The 19,146-nt window shown below is 44.0% G+C and overlaps 1 protein-coding gene across 8 annotated transcripts in view; it reads right to left on the minus strand.

Annotated features, from left to right (window-relative positions):
- Window positions 1–19,146, minus strand: part of LOC146655507 (transcription factor COE3) — a 66,869-nt gene that overhangs the window by 20,867 nt on the left and 26,856 nt on the right. For 4 of the 8 annotated variants that reach the window (XM_085427896.1, XM_085427893.1, XM_085427895.1 and 1 more), the window contains exons 7-8: window positions 6,098–6,179; window positions 3,983–4,100 (exon numbers count right to left, since the gene is read on the minus strand). In XM_085427896.1, the coding sequence (XP_085284022.1) occupies window positions 3,983–4,100; window positions 6,098–6,179 (200 nt within the window). Of the gene's footprint in view, window positions 1–3,958; window positions 4,101–6,097; window positions 6,180–19,146 lie in introns of all 8 variants that reach the window. The other 4 variants (XM_085427897.1, XM_085427891.1, XM_085427894.1 and 1 more) reach the window with 1 other exon arrangement.

Below are 19,146 nucleotides of genomic sequence, written 5' to 3' on the forward strand. Positions count from 1 at the left end.
AGCAATATCAAATTTAATCTATTTCCATCAATATCTTTTAACACACTATGAATTGTGCATGTTTTCCCTTTTCCTCAAAATACGAGCAACTATTTTGCAAGTTCCTTTTTTTTCTCTCCCCTTTACAAGCTCACTTCTAAACCTCTATTATCCTTTCCATCCAGTAAGTAAATCACAGTCAGCCATTGTTGTATGGATCACCTCAGACAAGACATCTCCCTTTGTTTGCCTTGCTGTTGGGTCTGTTCAGGTCATGTTTGCTCTCTCTCCGTGCCCATAAAGTGCACACACACACATTGGTACTACAGGGAATCTGACTTTAACAGGCGCTGTTGACTTCATGCTAATCACCTCGTACAGATTTTCATTTGTGAGGCCTGGAGGAGTGACATTTGCTTTCCTTAATTGCGAAGCAGAGCGTCTGAAAGAGGACCAACCCTCTATGGGCATGCTGGGCCCCCTCTAAGGGCCTGACCTTCATCAGTGCGGACGATTACAGCAAATAATTCACCCTTCAAAATTACTGTAAACAAATTGACTTTGGGGATGAGAGAGCGAGGGGGGCAGGAAGGAGGAGGAGGCAAGAAGAGGGCCTGATGGTGACGGTGACTGTTGGGGGGCAGCTGCAGCCTGGAACCTGCGACACGCACACACAATCACGCACGCACGCACGCACACAAAACCACACACACGCAGACGCACTACCTCGGAAATCCCAGTGCCCCCTCCCACACGCAGAAGGACCCATGGTGAGGCAGCGACTGAGGCCCTAAGCCGTCCACCCTTCTGCCTAAAAATTTGCATATGTCTCAATGCACAGACAGAGAGGGAAGCATGTGCTGAATGGGGACCGTGGCGAAGTGGATTACACAGTCAGCGCAGGCGATCTGATGACAGACACGCACAATGCCCCCTCAGCAGATGATAGGCATCATGAGGAGTGGACGGATGAGGATGCAAAGAGCCGCCCTGCCGCTCTGAGTGTTGCACCACTAAGTCTTTTGCAAACTTTGGGCTACAGCTGAGGAAATTCACTGAATTTGAATTCATATGTCATGGCTTGTTTTGGGGGCTCTTTTGTCTCTCTCTCTCTGTTTGCTAAAACGTTACCCTTGTCCATTTTTGTTTGTTTGCTTGACTTTTTTTTTTCCAAGATCGCCTTCGCTGTGAATTGATCGCGGGGTGCTGATCTGGGATCTGCTCTAATCTTTGTCGTTTCTGGTTAGGGTTAGCCGCGGAGGACGTCAAAACGGATCCAAGATCTGAGCGGAGGAGGTCCTAGCTCTAGTATTGTGACACTCAAACAGGTCTGATGTGGCCCCGTGAAGCCGTCCTTTGTTCTGCCTGCTGAAATGTGTTGTAATTGTGCTGTGGGATGTCCAGATGGTCGGTTGATAGTGCAGCTGATGGGATTATACCTTTTACCTCTCCCTGGGCCATCTGTTCCCTTTGACTCTCTCTCTCTCTCTTTCTCTCTCGCTCACTCTCAGCCTCTCTCTCTCATACTCTCTCCTTCTCTTTCTCCTTTCCTCCTCTCCTTTTCCCCCCCTTCTTTTCTCCTTCTCTTTCTTCCTCTTAGGCCCAGCAGTCTGGATTCACTTGTCTTTATTGCATAAACCCTAACAGCATTACAGCCACTTGGCATGCAAATGAGGCAGGCGCTGCAGGCTCTATGCTGAGTCTCCTATATTGTCTGGGGCTCTATAATGGTGGAACTGAGCTAAGGAACGTGTGTGTGCGCGAGTGTGTCTGAGTAAGTGAGAAAGAGAGAGAGAGAGAGAAATTCTGTGTGTGTCAGTGCTGGTTGTTCGTGTGTGTCTGTGTGTGTGTGGGGGGGGGGGTGCTCTGTGTGAAAGACTCAGCTATTTGTGAGCATGTTTATGCACCTTTGAGCCTGAATCTATACATGTTTGAGTGACAGGCAGCCACAAAGAACATCCATGTCTGAATGCATAATATGCTTGTTGTGTGACAGTACACACAAGTGAACAAAAATGTCACATGGCGAGATTCAGTCTGTCATCCACAGGCTGTGGCCCCTCTGTGCCAACAGGGGGCAGCACTTCTTGATCAATGCGAGGCAGTCGTGCAAGTGCGGTGTGAGCCGAGAGGAAGGATGCCTCTGTGTTTCAGCCACACAGTCAGTCAGCCAGTCACATATCTAAGGCTTCTCGCCCAGTGAACTCCCAAGGAAGAATGTGTTACTAATTTAAAGCATGCTGTCTGCCTGCTAGTTGTCAAAGCAGTGTGGAGGACATGGCTGGAATTACATTTTATGACCGGCTCTCCTTTTCTCATGTGTCACATTTCTGTTTGTTAAAGGTGACGCAAACAAAGTGAGCAATCGCAGTTGATGCATGTTAAATTAGTTTGTTATGGAGCCGAGCCTAAGAGGGAGGGAGGGGGGAAAAAAGAGAAAACACAAATCTCAACTTGTGTGAGCACACACAGTTAAGCAGAGGGAAGGTGTATTAAAGTTATTAGACAAAGACATGTTCAACTGGGCGGTTGACAATGGCTTCTTTTCTTGCTTTACGGGGCGTCACTCTGCTGCTTTGAAGAGTGTGGTGAAGGGTAGAATAAAAAAGGATGGGTTAGGGTAACCTGTAAAGAACACGAGCGTGCACACACGCACACACACACACAACGCAGGGGGTCCCATGGGAGCGGGGGAACATGGAGGCGAGGGCTCAACCTCTTTAATTGCTCTCCTCATTAAGAAACTGGTTGCTAGGCGATCCACACCTATCGTGTCATAAACGTGAAACACACAAACAGAACGTCAGCGAACATAATGACTTTGGTGCTCCGGGCAGGACTTTAATTATTTGATTTTGTTCTCCAGTAGAGGAGTCATTAATAAAGACAAAAACAAATAGATTAGCTTTTCCCCCACTAGGACTGGAGAGCACTGAGATATATTAATTGTCTGGTCTTTTTTTTTTTCTTTTTTTTTTTGTATTAGTCGTTGTTGTATTAAACATTACATTTGCTTTTGGTGATAGAACCATTAATGCCCATTAATGTGTAGAGAAGCTTGTTTTAGTCAGTGGTGTATATAAACTGTTTGCCCAGCCATAATTGGCCCTTGAAATCTGAAAATAAGCAATTTGCACAATTGGGCTAAGTCAGTTAACTTTTCTTTCTTTCTTTTCCTTGCAGTCTTTCAGCTGTGTGTGCTCCCATCTGCAAGCGGAGGCCACAAGGGTCAGAAGGTTATGTTTAGTGCATTTTACTTTTTGGATTTCCCATGGTTTGGTGGTCCTACTTTTCTCTCTTTTGGCTGAGAAGGCAATCAGTCTATCATATGGAATCAGTTGGAAGAAAAACAGTAAGTTCTGTTTTTCTCATAGGCCACCCCCCACACCCCTTCTCTCCTTCTCTCTCTTTCTCTCTGTTTCACACACACACACACACACACACACACACACACACACACACACACACACACACACACACACACACACACACACAAGCAACCCCCCTTACCTCCCCCCTCTTTTCTGTCTTTCTCCTTCCTCCCCCTGTTTCAGTTCTCTCACAGCTAAAACTGCAGAACCCAGTGGCAGGAAATTGACCTCACAGCCAAATTCTTCAGCAATTTGATCATGTTTCACATTGGCTTTTAAGACAAATGTAGGTGCGTAAGGAGACTGGAAGTAGTATAACATTTTAAAAGAGTGAATTAGTCCGAGTATTATCATCTTCGCTGGCGATACTGAAATGATAAACACTGACTAATGCATGTTGCTTCCAATCAAGACATAACAGCAGGTATGAGTGAGGCCAAAAGCAACTTAAAAAGTGAAAAAAAATGAAAGTGATGGAGGAACGAAAGCTTCTAAGCAACTAGAAGCAACTAGGTGTGTGATCTGGGAGGAAAAAAATGGGAGGATGTCTGAAAGAAACTATGAGAAAAAGGAGCGTAGCAAATTATAAGATGTAAAAATGTGCCTACCATTCTCCAGATAAGGAGGCGTACCTTCTGAAGGGTCGAGTCTGCGAGCCCTTCGCCCATGCTTGGAATTGTTGTGTACAAACATGTTGTCAGAGACAGCCAAGACATGGCCGTCCACATTGACGGTCGTCGATACGACAACCTGCGAGAGGAATTAAAGCAAAACATGTCATTGAGCAAGTTTGAAGGTGATAATAGTACATTTTGGTAAAGGTTTAGGGACATTCTGAGGGATGTATGAATAGTTTGTTGTGTCCAGGTGCTAAAGCTCATGAATTGGTTGTCCTCTTTGGACAGATCACATTACATCAACCTCCCCTCCCTGCCATTTCCTTTTTTCTTTTTACTGTCGTGCATTTGTGTACAGCTAATTGACATTTCAATCACTAAAATACCATTTCCGTTTACCCACTCTACCAACTGTCATCATAGGCGAAGCTCGGTATTATTGATCAGCTTGTCCATCTCTTTGAGGATGGAAGGCCTCCCTTTTAAAATATTACTGGAGTCATTAGCAACTGAACAGTGCTCTATCCCATCTCTCAGCAAACATTTTACTAGGATCAAATTCCAAGCCATACTCCATATTTCATAATGCTTATTTTTGTTGTTGTTTTTTTGGCTACCACATTCCAAACAGTGAGCCACATGTGAATGGCCAAAGTGTTTTTGAGCCGGAAACAGAGAGCCCCTCTCAGGTTTGCTTCGCCGGTAAGTGACCTCGGTGTAGCAGTGGAATTTAGGGGGGTGCTTTTTTTGGTTGGTTTGGGGTAGGTGGGGGTATAGGGAGAGGAGGGGAGAGAAGGGGAAGTGAAAGAGCTCCATTCTTGTGAGCAGGTTCAGAGCTGGGCCAAGCTGAGGATGATGGATTGGGCCCTTTCTGGCCTCCAGCTGGTTTTGGGGTAATAAGAAGAGTGGAAGGCATGCAGAATACACAACTTTAGCCAGAGAAACACCTACGGTGGCACATCTGGGAAATCTATTTAGGGCAAATGACATACTAACTGCTGGAATAAAGGCAATCGATGATAATAAAAAGTAAAAACATCTTCTGTTTTGGGAAAATAATATAGTTACACAAAAAGAGTGATGCAAAAAGTTCTTGCATTCCTTTTGACATATTGGAGTGAGAGGTGAAAGCCCTTGGTGGCTGTCACGCATCAGTCCACATTCAGCCTGAGGGAAGATTTGAAGAGGCAGGGGAGGTCTGATGGTAGTGACATCAGGAGGGGACACCCTGTCTTGTCTGTTTCATATCTGGGCTTCCTCCTGGAGGATGCTGGCTTATGTGTCTATCACAAAACAGTGCTGCCAGTGACGGCCGCCCTCCTGTAGGCTGTCGTTACCCTGATAGGACAAATCACACTAAACTCTCACTGTCTCACCTTGACCTAGTGGGCTGCTTGTGGTGATGTGGGCTGCTGAGTAGGATAGGTAGACAAATGGAACAACAGGGAGTCAATCATTTGAAGGCTTAACTATTTGACACTTTAGATAAGACTGAGTTAAGAGACGGTAAAAATGTATTTTAACTGGCAGTATTTTGTTAGCTTACAATAATGTTTTCTTATTTTTTTTAAAAGCATGGTTTTGACATAAAGTACATGCATATGTGGATAAACATATATGCAAGGGTTCCTAGCGTGTATCCCATCTATCTATATGTCTATGTGTGTGTGTCTGCCTGTGGGCGTGCTTGCAGATATGCGTGTGCAAGAAGGTATGCGTTTCCGCTGCCAGACAGTTCGTGAGTTAACACTGTTGTTACATTTGGTTGGATCGTCCTCCCCTCTGTGCAGAGGCTCAGAAAGCTGTCAGGGACACAATTGATGGCACTCTTAAATCCTATATCCTTATTTGTGTCAGATGGTATTCCCTAATAAATATTCTGTCCAAGAGCACACAGGACACAAAATCCCTCTCTCTCTCTCTTTGCCTGGTTTTTGCCTCCTTCAGTGCCAATAATAAAAATGTATTCATATGTGAATCTGTGTCAGTGTGACTTAGTATAGTGGAGCAGCTGTGGCTGTGCATTTGCACACCTGTGTGTGTGAGAGCGTGCGTGTCTGCAAAAAGAGAGCGAGACAGTGAAAGACAGGGACAGAAATAGAGCATATGTGTGAAATAGATTTCAGTCACCTGGAATCTGCGCATGTCTCGTGGATTCCCTGCATTCTTCAGACAGTTCTGATTGCACTTGAGAAAGAACTTTAGGAAGAATCTGTGAGAGAGCAGAAAAGAAAAAGCAAAAATATTAATTATACTTTTGAAGCTGGAATTTTAGCTGGCGAGGTGACAGAATATTTCAACAGGATTTCTCAAGCACACCCATTTTCCACATTCATTCATTCACCGTGTGAGCATCACGGTATCTCGGTTTGAGAAGTCGCACTCTTTATTATTCTTTCAAAATCTAGAGCTGTTTGTGATCTCATCCTCTCACCTGAGTTCACGGGTCTTTCCCAACTCCCATCTGCCACTAACATATAGGAAGTCACTTGATATTCCACCCACCGCTTTAATCCCAGGACACCCCCTGTGCAATTAAAGTTCTCCTGTTCAATAGGGAAGCAAATGAGGCCCACCTGTGACCAGGTCTTGTTTGAAGAGCATCAGGGATAAAGGACCTAACAAGGTGAGAGCGCGCCACAAAACTTATAGTCCTGTCAGGCAATTAGGCGGACACTCCTGGGACCACCGTATGCCACACACACACACACACGCGCACAGACAGACACACATACACACACATAACGCATACACACACCCATGTTCTTGTGGGTGGGTGAGGCAATTATGCCACAAATTACAACCTGGCTAATCGTCTCTGAACAAATGTCACGTCTGAGTGAGATCTGGGCTTGCTTAGTTTGTAAGCCGCCTTCTCAGGTCTTGCTGAATTTATTGATAAGCCCTCGTACTGAGAGTTCTATATCAGATGAGGCTTTACAGACATCAAATAGTTAAAGAGAGGAAAACTAAAAACAAGACCAATAAGAGAAATTATCTCAGATGTAGCCCATTGTGTAAAATCCCGCACAACCACACAGAATAAACAATGAAATCGACTTGTTGTTTTTGCAAATTCTCCCCACAGAATCATGACTGATTGCGCCTTTGCTTTCTCCGATTCTTTATAAATACAGTGCTGTGATATTTATTTTTCATCACATTGCACTAGCATTACTATATGCAATACTGCGGTTTTCATTGTAATACTAACTTGACTCACAGAATTGCAGCGGCTCATTGGATTACCATAGATTGCACCATAGATTGCACGGACATTTCATTCAGCTAAATACAGTGGCTTGTGTGGCCTGCGAGGACGCTTTCACAACACTTAAGACTTCTCGTTCGCCCAGTGGGATCCTGGCCAAGCCATAAATCAGAGTCTGAAATGACCCTTCTAACCCCGGCCACATTAACACATGCACTGGTCATTTAGAAGCGTTCTTCGATAGACTCCTATACCTTGTGCTTCGCGGAGGGCCCAGGAGGGAGAGGAGAGGTGAGAAAATATTTTCACTCCACATCCAAGAAGCTTTGGCTTGGACATCAATAAAAGACGTTTTAACCCATGCCAGAATGCTGATTGCCTGTCGGTGTGTGGTGAGGCCATAAAAAACCTGACTTGTCATTAGTGCATTTCGCTTGATTGTGTTCACTGTGTTTTCGGGTTGCATCTGTTGGCTGATCATCAAAATGACCATTATGTACTCTAATTCCCTGACCCTGTTTTTATTTCCCCAAAGAGCCATAATGTAGAGCAGCAGACATCTGCGGAAAGCAGACCTGAAATACGACTTTTATTTGTCTGTCGCCTCTCATATAGATTGGGCAAGGCGGGTGGTGCGTATTTGTGTGCGCGTGTGCACACATCTACATGCATATGTGCGTGCAGGCATGCGCACGTACATCCATCACCGGTTGGTAAACAATTTATATCAAAGCAAGAGATAGAATATATTTCCCAAGCAATGCATTGACTTCATAAAAGAAACACATTACTTTCAGAGTTAGTCTTGTCTCTTTTCTGGGATACTTTAATGCTTTTACATACTGTTCCCACTACAGCAAAACCAAAAGTTAAGAAACAATAAACACAAGAAATTGAGTGCCCACGCTATCATAAAGTAGCTCCTTTATGTTTACTGTTATGAAGGCAATTAAGCACAATTTCTCTCCTAAAAAGATAAGCTTAATTTTCATAGTCCACAGCAGTGGCAGCGCTATAGCATCCATTACATTTGAGTTGGTTAAGATTCTCCATGAGCACAGTGCAAATTGGTCCTTGGTGAAAAGGAGAGCAATTAAGACAAGGCCCCTCTCTCTCTTTTACTTCTTAAATATCTACAGAAGTTTGTGCTGGTGTTTTGGCACGCACAGAGACAAAAGGAGGTTGTTTAATTGTTTTTTAATGGGATATCAAGTCGTCGCTGCCATTAGATGTTGGCAATGGAGGGCAAAGGGGGATAGAGAGAAAGAATGAACTGCAATTAGGTTTGATTAAAGCTATCCTTCTCAATAATCAGCTGTTCTGACAGGACAGGGGGACCCTGGTGGCCGCTGAGATGGAGGAAGGTGTTGAGTGATATTAAGGCCAATGAAGGGGATATTAACATGGCTAATTAAAGCTCTTCCAAAGCCGGGAGAGGAGGCTCTCAGTGGACCGCACTGGATGAAATAATCGGCCAAGGCAGCTATCAGTTGGAGGAGAGCGAGAGAGAGAAAGGGTGTATGGGAAGGGGTGGGGTGGGCTGGGGTGTAGTCCATCTGAGAGAAAGAGAGGAGTAGAGGGAAGGAAAGAGGGAGGCGTAGAGGAAAACTACGAAGTGTGAAGGAAGACAAAGAGGAAGACATTGACAGGCATATAGAGAAAGACTTTCAGTGTAGCCACAGAAGCTCATTCTGACATCAACCCTCTCTGTCTGCATGCCCGAAGTCTGCCAGTATAACTAAGACCTGACATCAGCTTTTATCTCCGACAGCTAGTCATACAGGTCCACAAATCAACATTAAAACAATCCTGCTCATGCCTTGGTCTAAGGCAATTAATACGATTCTCCTGTAGTACCTCCATGCTCGCCCACTGCTGAAGCTACTAATCATGCCATAATGATTTCTCTCCCTCTGGTCAAAGGGGAAATAGATTGTCTCTTTAGTAATGCAGCAGGCTCTGCGCCTTCCACTCCCTGGCTTCACAGACCCGGTAATTGAGGAGAAAAAGGCCGACTTTGGCACTTTGACTGATTTGAGGGCTGCTAGACCCTCTTATCTTTACTCTGATCATTTTAGGCTGACACTCAAAGGAAGACCCATCGCCCTAATTCTAGCTCACCCTCTCCCATCATCAAACAGAAGAGGAATAGGAAAAAAAGAAGAGAGGGAGAGGGGGGGAAAAAACAAACAGGCGAGGTGAGGAAGGCCCTCTCTCGTTTAAATGACCAACTTAATTGCCGGGTTGATGTCACTCATGCATAAATGTCCATTCCTTTGATTTGAGTGAAGAGGGCAAATAAGGATAATGTTATATTATTAAGAAGGCTCTATCGACAGTGGAGGCTCGCTGTCCTGTCAATTTCATTCACATTTTTTTCATCCATTTCTTTTTCGGATTTTTTTATGACTTACAAAAAAAAGTCAGCTTTTTTTAAAACGTGTTTTCACCCACCAGTTTCTTTAGTTGCTTACATGAGGATATATTTTCCGTTCTCTAATAGTACACCTTGTTCTTATTGTTCAAAAGAGCTTGCCCATATTTACTTAGGCTGCTACACAATACACTGACAGATGGCCATGGTTTCTGTAAGAGTCAGGTATTGACAACTCTAAGCTCCTGATTGGTGCCCCGGCACTAATGACTAGCATGCAGTGTCCACAGCCGGCAGCCATGACAGTGAGGTCATCCGTTGCAGGGCGGTGAGTATCGATCACCACCCAGCTCCAGCCCATCAGGCCCCAGCTGCCTCCCAGACTCAATGGGCCCCTGTTACAGGAGCCCTGTAAGAAAACGGTTCCCAACACCAGACTACAATCTGCTGACACCAGATCTCTACGCTGAGATAGTAGTACACGGGTCAATAGCGTATCGGATTTCCAAAACGCCAGGGTCTTAATGTCAAGCCTCCTGCCTTCCCTACCTACTGCTCCGGTTATTAGGCACTTCACTGAACTGCATTCAGATCCCTGTTGTGACAAGGCGGAGCAGGTAAAACGAGAAATAGAGACACTTATAGATCTTAATCTTCCCGAACACTTATTTATGCAACTGAGTGGGCTTGGATATATGTGCCAGTTAAGTCCCTGGGAGGGTGAACTGAGCTCCGTGGCCATTCCCATCGTATTCATGTTTGCCACTGTCTTCTCTCGTCAAGCAGAGCTGTTTTTCTCGCCTTAGCTGAAGTAAACCACAGCACATTAACAATATTTGCTCTACCCCTGTACAAGCGCCAAGGGACCAGACCCACAGATCCTATCACTTCTTTATCGGGGAACAAGTGCCTCACTATCCAACCTTATTGGGTTTGGAAGATTAACCCCTTCCACTCACGGGCTCTGCCCGTCTCCTCCGAGAGCAGCAAGGCAGATGTCACTGTGATTATTATTGTTCGGCATCAAATATCCCAACAACGTGTCTCAAAGAATTTATTGGGTATTTCCAAGGCCTTTTTTGTTTTCATTTCTTTATTTTTTCCTGCTGCTATTGTCAGTTCATTTTGTTGTTTCATATTTCATATTTTTGTTGGTGGTATGTGTGTTGTGAGGGTGTCACAAATAATTTATGTGCTTCCTCTGCACCGTAAGATGTAGCTGTGTCCCTCCATTCATCCCTCTTTACCCTCTCCTCCACCATCCCCCTTTCTCTCTAATGGGCAGAGTGGCATTGACATTATTTCACTTGAGGATCCCTCACTCTGTCAATCCCTCTTCATTTACTCCATGGCTACAGGACTCATTATTGTATCTCTTCCTCCTTCTCTCCCTCTCTCGCACTCTCACTCATTCTCCTCACCTCCTGTCTCTCTCGCTCTCTAACTATCCCTCTCCCTCACTGGACACTGTTAGTTTCTTACTTAAGAGAATCGCTCGTCTTCACAAATGGTTTCACGTCAAACCCACTCCTAGCCAGCCCCCACTGATTCCCTTCAGGCTTTGGCACAGGTTTACTGTAACAGATTAGACGAAGACTCGAAGCTCCTGCTAACTATCCATCACTTGCTAACAGTGGACTAAGGCTGTGTGCTTTATGCAGCTTTTAGCTCCAGCCCGCCACATACTGCATGTTTAGCCCCAAGCTTTCTCTCTGCCTCTCCCATCCCCTCACATCAAGATACTGCTGAGGCTGTGTACTGTTGCACGCTGTTCTTTGTTTTACTCTGAATACAGCTTTTTCTCTACTAGGACTTTGAACACAATATAATAAGACACAAAACATAAATAATTCTGCGTTGTTTTGTCTTGCACGGCCCTGTTGTAAAAACGAATAAAACACTGGTTGCTGCTATAGTGCCGGCATCATCTACATCCAAACTGGAACTCCTAGATTTTACTTAATCATAAGCACCACAGAAATGTGATGATGATTACTGATAATGACCGTGACAGTCTGAGTGTTCCTCATGAGGTGGCTGACATTACAAAAATAATCACGTACATCCACAATACAGCCCTGAGGAATATTTACTCTGCTCACCAGCTGGACGGCATAGAGGTATCTCCAGGTTATTTTTCTGCAGGAGGAGAAATATGGTGCTTTGATTACTGGTCAGCGTTGGAGCTTGAGGCCTTGAGGAAATACCAGTCAGCACCTCCCTGCACTAGTGAGATGGAAGATAAGCATATGTTGGAGTAACTGGCCAGGGTGAATAGTAGTATTTAGGGTGTTGGACGTGGGGTTCTGGAAGGCCCCAGAGCGGGTTTACAATGAGAGCCATACACCGCCGCCGTCTCTCTCCTGTGGCACCTTGGAGTGATCAGACCCAGGCAAGACGGAGAGGAACACATCTGTACAGGCAAGGCCGGCAGGGGGGCTTTGACCATTTACAGAAAGCCTTGCTGGACCCAGCAGGCCAGCAGGGGCTAATTTGCATGCGTATGTATATGAGCGTTTGTTTGTGTGTAACATATAGGTCAGTGAGTCAGTGGTTTTGCTGTCTGCCCATGCATGCTCAAATGTATGCAAGTGTATTTCGGCATTGTATTATTACTAATGTATAATACATACATCTAAAGTGGCTGTCAAAACTGGTAAGCCATCATGAAACATGAGGCTGCGACATCGGCACCACATTAACGCATTCTCAGAAGAGTTTAAAAAAAAACACCCACTGTGGACTGTCATGTAGGTGGTGGGGGGTATAAAGATAGAAAGACAGAGAGCGGGTCGGTGCTTAAAGCTAACAGGTAACCTTTCTGTGCACCTAGGACAAAGGCAGGGGGAAAAAGAAAATGTCAAATTAAGAGAGGCCAGGCAGAGAGACGTGGCTGCCATATTTGTGTGAAAGCCCAGTGCTGTTGGCAGCAGAGATGGCTGCTTTCTGATTCATCTGGGGCCGTATGGCAAAGCTTTGTCAGTCTGTGCGAGGTATAAATAATTCAGGGTGAGAGATGGCAATTACAGGGCCCTGCACAACCAAAATGAATATTTTATAAGGACTAAAACTGCCCTGGAATGAATCACACACATGGAGTCACACACACATACACACTCACACGTGCACACACGAGCGTAAGTGAATGTGCACACGCGCACACATGAGACCAAACACACACACACACAAAGGTAGCACATATGAACCCATGGCATAGCTGTTGCATTGTTGACAAAAAACAATTCTATTATATAAACCCCCGCTTTTATGGCTTAATAATTTTTAATATTCTCGTGCGCATGTGTAAAATTTGGCACGATATTTAGTTAAGGGGTGTGTTATATTCATTTATCCGTGTTCTTATTCTGTTATGGAAAAGAAAAAAACAATTCACCACAAACAAATACACATTTAAGATTTTAGTGAGCTACCCAGGAGCCCGAGTGAAATCCATTAGCTAAATAAATTCTAAAAAGTGTTGCAAATATATAGGAAAGATCTACAGAAAAAGCAGTCTCCAGAGACCCAGAGCCTTTACTTTTGACCCTGTAAATATGGTCTTTGTGTGTGAGCATAGAGGGGGTGGAGGTGGTGGTGGTGGTGTGTATGTGTGTGTGTGTGTGTGTGTGTGGGGGGGGGGGGGGGGGGGGGGGGGTAAAATGCTAATGGGAAAAGATTAAACCCAAAAGCCGCCTGGAGCATTTACCTCTAAAAGGTTTTGTCTGTCAGGTTTCCTGCAAAACTCTGTCCTTATAATTCTGAGACAAAAAATAACATTGTTCCAGAGTCCTGAGGACCACAGTGGCTTGGTTGAATGGCCATTGTGTGGGCCTAGCTAATGATACCTTAGCTTTTGTGAGAGGGAGGCCAGGTAGGTCTGTGACATCAGCGCCACACAAGTGCTTCTCTGTCCGGATGTTTAGGGAAGGATTTCGCCGATGGTGGGAAAAGGGTATAAAGAATAAACAGGTCCTGTTTTTGTATCAGCATTTTCAACCCCAAAGCCTAAGATAGGCCAGGTATCTTTTAAAGGAGGAAGAAAAAATTAAGGCAACTTTTTTTTCTTAATCATCCTTTAAATGTGAGGAAATCTGCACACAGGTTTGTGGAGAAACTGCTTCAGCAGAAAATGATGTAATTCCAGGAATCTCTTTTCCTTTTTCCTCCCTCTCTTTTTTTTTTCATATTTCAGCGTGGGCGTTTTGTCAGTCCAAAGGGAAGATGGCAACCCTCTGAGGGAGGAGAGACCCCAAGCATGAAGACACAAGGAACGCATGTGTTGGAAAAAGTGACAGCGAGGCAAATGCTAAGAGAAAGCTGCTTCCTTACCGAAACGCACACTGTTAGCGATATAGCTAGCTGTTGTGAAGGCAGCTGACAAACTCATAGCGTGGCATGTCTCGCCCCGTTTGTGAATTTTCAAAGAGTGTGATTTGCAAATAACATGAGTCTCTGGGCATAGACTGGGCATGTAAGTACGGTGAATAAAGCCCCCCTGCTCTGCTGAGGGAAACCCATACTTGTCAGCTCAGTTCTTTGTCAGGAACCTGACAGATAAATAGACAGTGTTTTGCCGCTCACTCCTCCTGCCTTATGTACACAGAGGCGTGTGTCTGCTTCCACATACAGGTTGACTTGCTTTAGGGGAGGAATTTGTTGAAAGATACCCCACCGCTTCTCAGGGCAATGACTGAAAATATTGTGGGCCACTTCAGACAGCCTCAAACAACAAACAATGGGGGTTGATGTGTAACCAGATAAAACACAGATCGGATAGCTGGGTCTAAGCACCACTACAGGGCTTATTTTTCATGCAAATTACTACTAATGAGCTTCCTGAAATCTGACTAATTATATCAAAGTGATTTCTTTAATTAGTTTGTAATAATTCCTCGCATAAACATCATAGTAAACAGATTAAGCTATATAAAAATATCAATTTGTCACACTTATATGAGACGCCGTGCAGTCGACGCTAATCTAGCTTCTCCAAAATGCCAGAGCAAACATTTATTAAAGAATTAAATATGTACTCAGAGAATGTTTGGTAACATTAAGGGCGTGTATCTTTCACATATTTGTCACGGTTTCCCCGCAAAGATCTCGATAGCATATAAGGAAGAAGCCTGAATAGTGAGTGTCAAGTGGTAAGAGAGGTTTCAGTTAATAATTCAATGCTCCACATAAAGTGCAATATTAAATTCTGTAATTGAAAGTCATAAAAAAGCGTATAAGTATTTAACTCAAACAGAGCTAGTGTTATTGCAATCCAACATCAGAGATTACACCAGTGAGTGACTGCAAGACTGCATGTCAAATCCAAATACCCGTTTGAAAAATAACAGATGACTTCAGAAAAGATAAGAAATTGAATTTATCTACCACTTTACACCTTTTGTTAATCCAGCAACATTCCTAAAACCCCTAAAGAGTAAAAATATCTAATATACTAGCAGTCACGAGAGAACTCGCACGACTACCGATCTTTCTGATACCCTCAATCTGCACTGAGATGGATTAAACATTCAATTTGTTACTCGCCAGACCACCACCTAGGTTCACCACTTACCATACAAATGGAAAACACGCTAGTAATCTATTAGCCTGCCTGGCCTGACACTGTATTATGTTGTATTTGTATTATATTTACTTCAGGGAAATTACGATTCAAGTCATATTTATCTTCATGTGGAAATGTGTGTCTAAATGGAAATCACCTATAGTGCGAGGGTGGATGCAGAGCAATACTAATGTGATCCATGAACCGTGCGATTTAGTCACCCTCTATGGATGCACTATGAGCTGATTCTACATATCAAACATGCTCTCCCCCTGCTAAAGCCCATACCCAGAGCCCCCGATGCTGTTTGATAATTATTACGCTTACATTACAACACAAGACCTTGCCTGTGGAGTTGGAAGAGCCACCCCCTTCCCCGTAAACTAACACACACACACGCTCGCGCGCACACACATGCACACGCACTCTTTGTCATATACAGTAGTAAACAGCTTCCCAGTAAGCTGTTTGCACTTCACTGCCCGCTCTAGGAAATAAAAACAAAGAGCAAATTGGGGGTTTTGCGTCTCAGTGAATAAATAAGGTTGTTTTACTCACAGAATCCATTACCTTTTTAAAACATGCGCCTAATGCGTTGAGCCTTTTCATTCTACAAACAAAGCCTAAATTAGGAATTAAATACATTGGTATTTAGATAACGGCATTAGCTTTATGACATCAATGTAAAAAAGTTGGATGCCATCCATATCATTCCCATGCTTCCATTGTTACGTTAAATTGCAATATTAATCCTGGCTCAAACCAAGGTACTGTGGCTTTTATGCAGTACACTTGAATTATGCTATTGAAGTAATTGATAGTGATTCAGTCATTGAAGGTACTAATCCCATGATTCAGTTCATCTCTCTCAGTGCCATTTACCTCCAGATGTTTAGAGTTTGGGGTAATCAATAAAGAGGGAATAAAGATTGGCATTCACAATACTCCCCTTGACAAGCTCCAGCCGAATGTTTGTCAAGCAAATTAAACACACTTAGACTTTTCACCTGCTCCTACAACGACACCACATATGGCCGTGAAGTTAAAAATAAGAAACTGTGCATACATTACCATGCATAATGCACAACTCCCTCCATTTAATATGCAAATTTTGTAAAATATTACTGAATACCTTCTGTTCGGAATGAATAAATTTGAATTGCAATTAGAATAATCTTGTATAATTAATGAAAACTGTCAATTTTGGTTCCGAAGTAATTTGATTAGCATGTTGATAGGACACTTATCAAGTTCAGTAAACTGTTAGATTAAGAAGATGAAAAAAAAAAGATTCTAAGGATATTTTTCTCAACGGCTCTGACATTTTCCCTTGGCATTGTAAACAAAGACAGTAGCTGGCAAACTTCCTGAATCGAGGGGCGAGAAGGGGAGGGTGCAACAGAAAAAGAGAAATAGAGACGAGGACAGAGATAGAGAGCCTCTTGAGATAATCTGTGAATCTCAGTCCGCAGATGAAAAGGAGTCTATCGTCAAGGCTCCTGAGTGAGCTACTCATCTCTGCCCTCTGCTCTCCAGCTAAGCCCAAGTTTATGGGATTTATCTCGTGAACCATTTGTAGTTTTCACATCACATGATGAGTTAAAAACAGCATACAGCTTTTCTAAATGTTTTGAGGCTATAAATGTTGAGTTCACAGCTAAAGCCCACAGACAACTGATTCCAGTCTGCAATTCATCTGAGAGTAGCTATCTATTAGCGATCAACAAATTGATGTACGCCATTGTTGTATTGTATAAAAAACAACCATCTGTACTGTCTACAGATGAACAGAGCTAGTGACCTCCTTTTCCCCTCTCTTTCTCTGCTCATTAGCTATCCTGAACCTCTTTCTCTCCTGCCTTTAGTTTTCAAACCCCCAAATGAGACCTAAATCGCTTGCAATACAGGTTAGCTTGAGGAGAAGGGGGGCAAACATCTGTCGCGCTAGGTACCCGCATGCAGCTCGGGGTATCTCCTGCGAGGAACTTTGGGGATGTTTAATTCATAAACGCTGTCATCCATGTAAACCTCCTGATTTCATAATGACTAACTCTTGGTGGTTTAATTAATTTAATAATGCCTTTCAGAAGCCATAAATGAAAGGGTCTCTGAAGTGGTGCATTAATTAGCCAGCTCCGCTGCTAGCCCTGTCAGACTGGCGGCTGTCAAAAGCAGGGCAAAGCGGAGGATGGGCACAGCTGACGTCCTGAGTTCAGAGGTCATGCCAATCATGCTCCTCACCACACTTAATGAGTCATAATTTGTGTCTGGTATACACATGTATTAGGGTCAACCTGTGGTCATGTCCATAATTCTCTCCCCTTGCTAGGCTACATGAAAATAAGTGGCGGGACGACAAGGTACTTACATTCTCAGTAATAAGCTGTGGCATGGCCACATTATGTTGCTTCTAGTATTTACATGGAAAGTACAATCCATCAGAGCCATTGCCATTACCTTACATATTGTTTATGCTGTTACCCGCTACATATTTTGCTTTAATGACAATGTTATGACTTACTTGTTCACAAGATTATAATAAAGAATAAATCAAACTTCATTAAAAGTCTCAGCAACTCAACGCATGAGCGCACAAAATCATCACAGAACCAGCCAGATTATATTCCAAAGTAACACCATGCATCTCATAAGGAGGTTGTTTTCCTTTTTCATATTTCATAAATATGAACCAGGGTGGTTTGTGTCTGTGCCTGTCCATTTATTACCATAAAAATCAGCTGACTGAAGTATCTCACTATCTGTGGAGGCAATTAACTGTTTTGAGAGAATGCGTAATACGGGACTTTGTAATGGTATCATTTGGAGTCAAGGCACAGATGCGCCGTGCGGAGCCATACTGTAATTAGAGAGAAACGCTGTACAGGTTTTCCACTAATTAGCAAATTATGCTGAAAATAGCATCAAGCTAATTAACAGTTATTATGGCATTTTTGAAAGTATGACTTTAATTAGCAAAGTCCTGACGCAGGCAATTTCAAACTCGTCTCTGAGAAGATGAGGAGGAAAGGGAAAAAAAAACATGGGGCATGATCAAGAAGATACCCAGATTATTACGATGCTGTCAAAAACTAAAGGAAGGGGAGAAAAAAAAACAGGAGGGGAAAAGAGAGACTGTGTGAGTGAGCGAGGGAGGGAAGGGAAGGGAGGAGGAGGAGGAGGGCCGGGGGGGTAAAGCTTTTGTGTGTTGTGTCTGAATCTCCATCCAAATGAGGGGACATGTGTGCTGTGCCACGTTGCCAAGAGGAGCCCTGAGCCGTGTGCCCAGTGTCAGGTGGCAGCGGCTCACCCCTCAGCTACCAGGCGAAGACGAGAGTGAGCTCAGCTGGTGCCCACAGCCACTCACTTATTCTACTCCGCTGCACATTAAAGGAGCCCTCGAGTAGAGCCAAGCAACGCCAGCCAGCCAACCTGACAACAACACTCCACCTCCTCCTCATTTCCAACAGTTCCTCTTAGCACTTCCAGGGACCCACCTTGGATCTAATGACGCCCGGTGACAGCGGATACACTCGGAGAATTACGCATCTTCTTAGCTTACAAAGAAAACGCCTTCTCCGTCATTTTGGATTGGCCTTGTGAAATTATTTCTAATTGGGGAAATGTCACTCATTAACATCACAATTGTTGATACGGCGTGTAAGCGAGTATTTCCGAGGTGTTTCGTGGATAATGTGTCTTAAAAGGCACCTGTGCAGAACCTTTTGAAGGGAGGAATTGTCACCAGTGGAAGTGGGGAAACGAGAAAAAGAGGAGTGGAAAAGATGGAGGGAAGGGAGAGGAGAGAAGGAGAGGGGTGGACTGAAGGGTCTTTGAAGGCCCAGTGTGTGAGAGAGAACAGAAGTGTGCCTAGCCCCAGGCAGCCTACGGCTCAGGCCCATTAGCTAGACTGACCTTGCCCGCGCCTTTGTCTTTGTGCTCTCCTCCCGCTGCTTCCCCTTCTCAAGCATTCCCTTTTTGTTGTCTCCGAGCGAGATTGGGAAGAGGGCCATATCTTTCAGCTTTCTAACCCCCCC

Source organism: Rhamphochromis longiceps, linkage group LG13, assembly GCF_057381845.1.
Source record: "Rhamphochromis longiceps isolate RC_006_pf linkage group LG13, R_longiceps_female_GT1.1, whole genome shotgun sequence".
NCBI lineage: Eukaryota > Metazoa > Chordata > Actinopteri > Cichliformes > Cichlidae > Rhamphochromis > Rhamphochromis longiceps.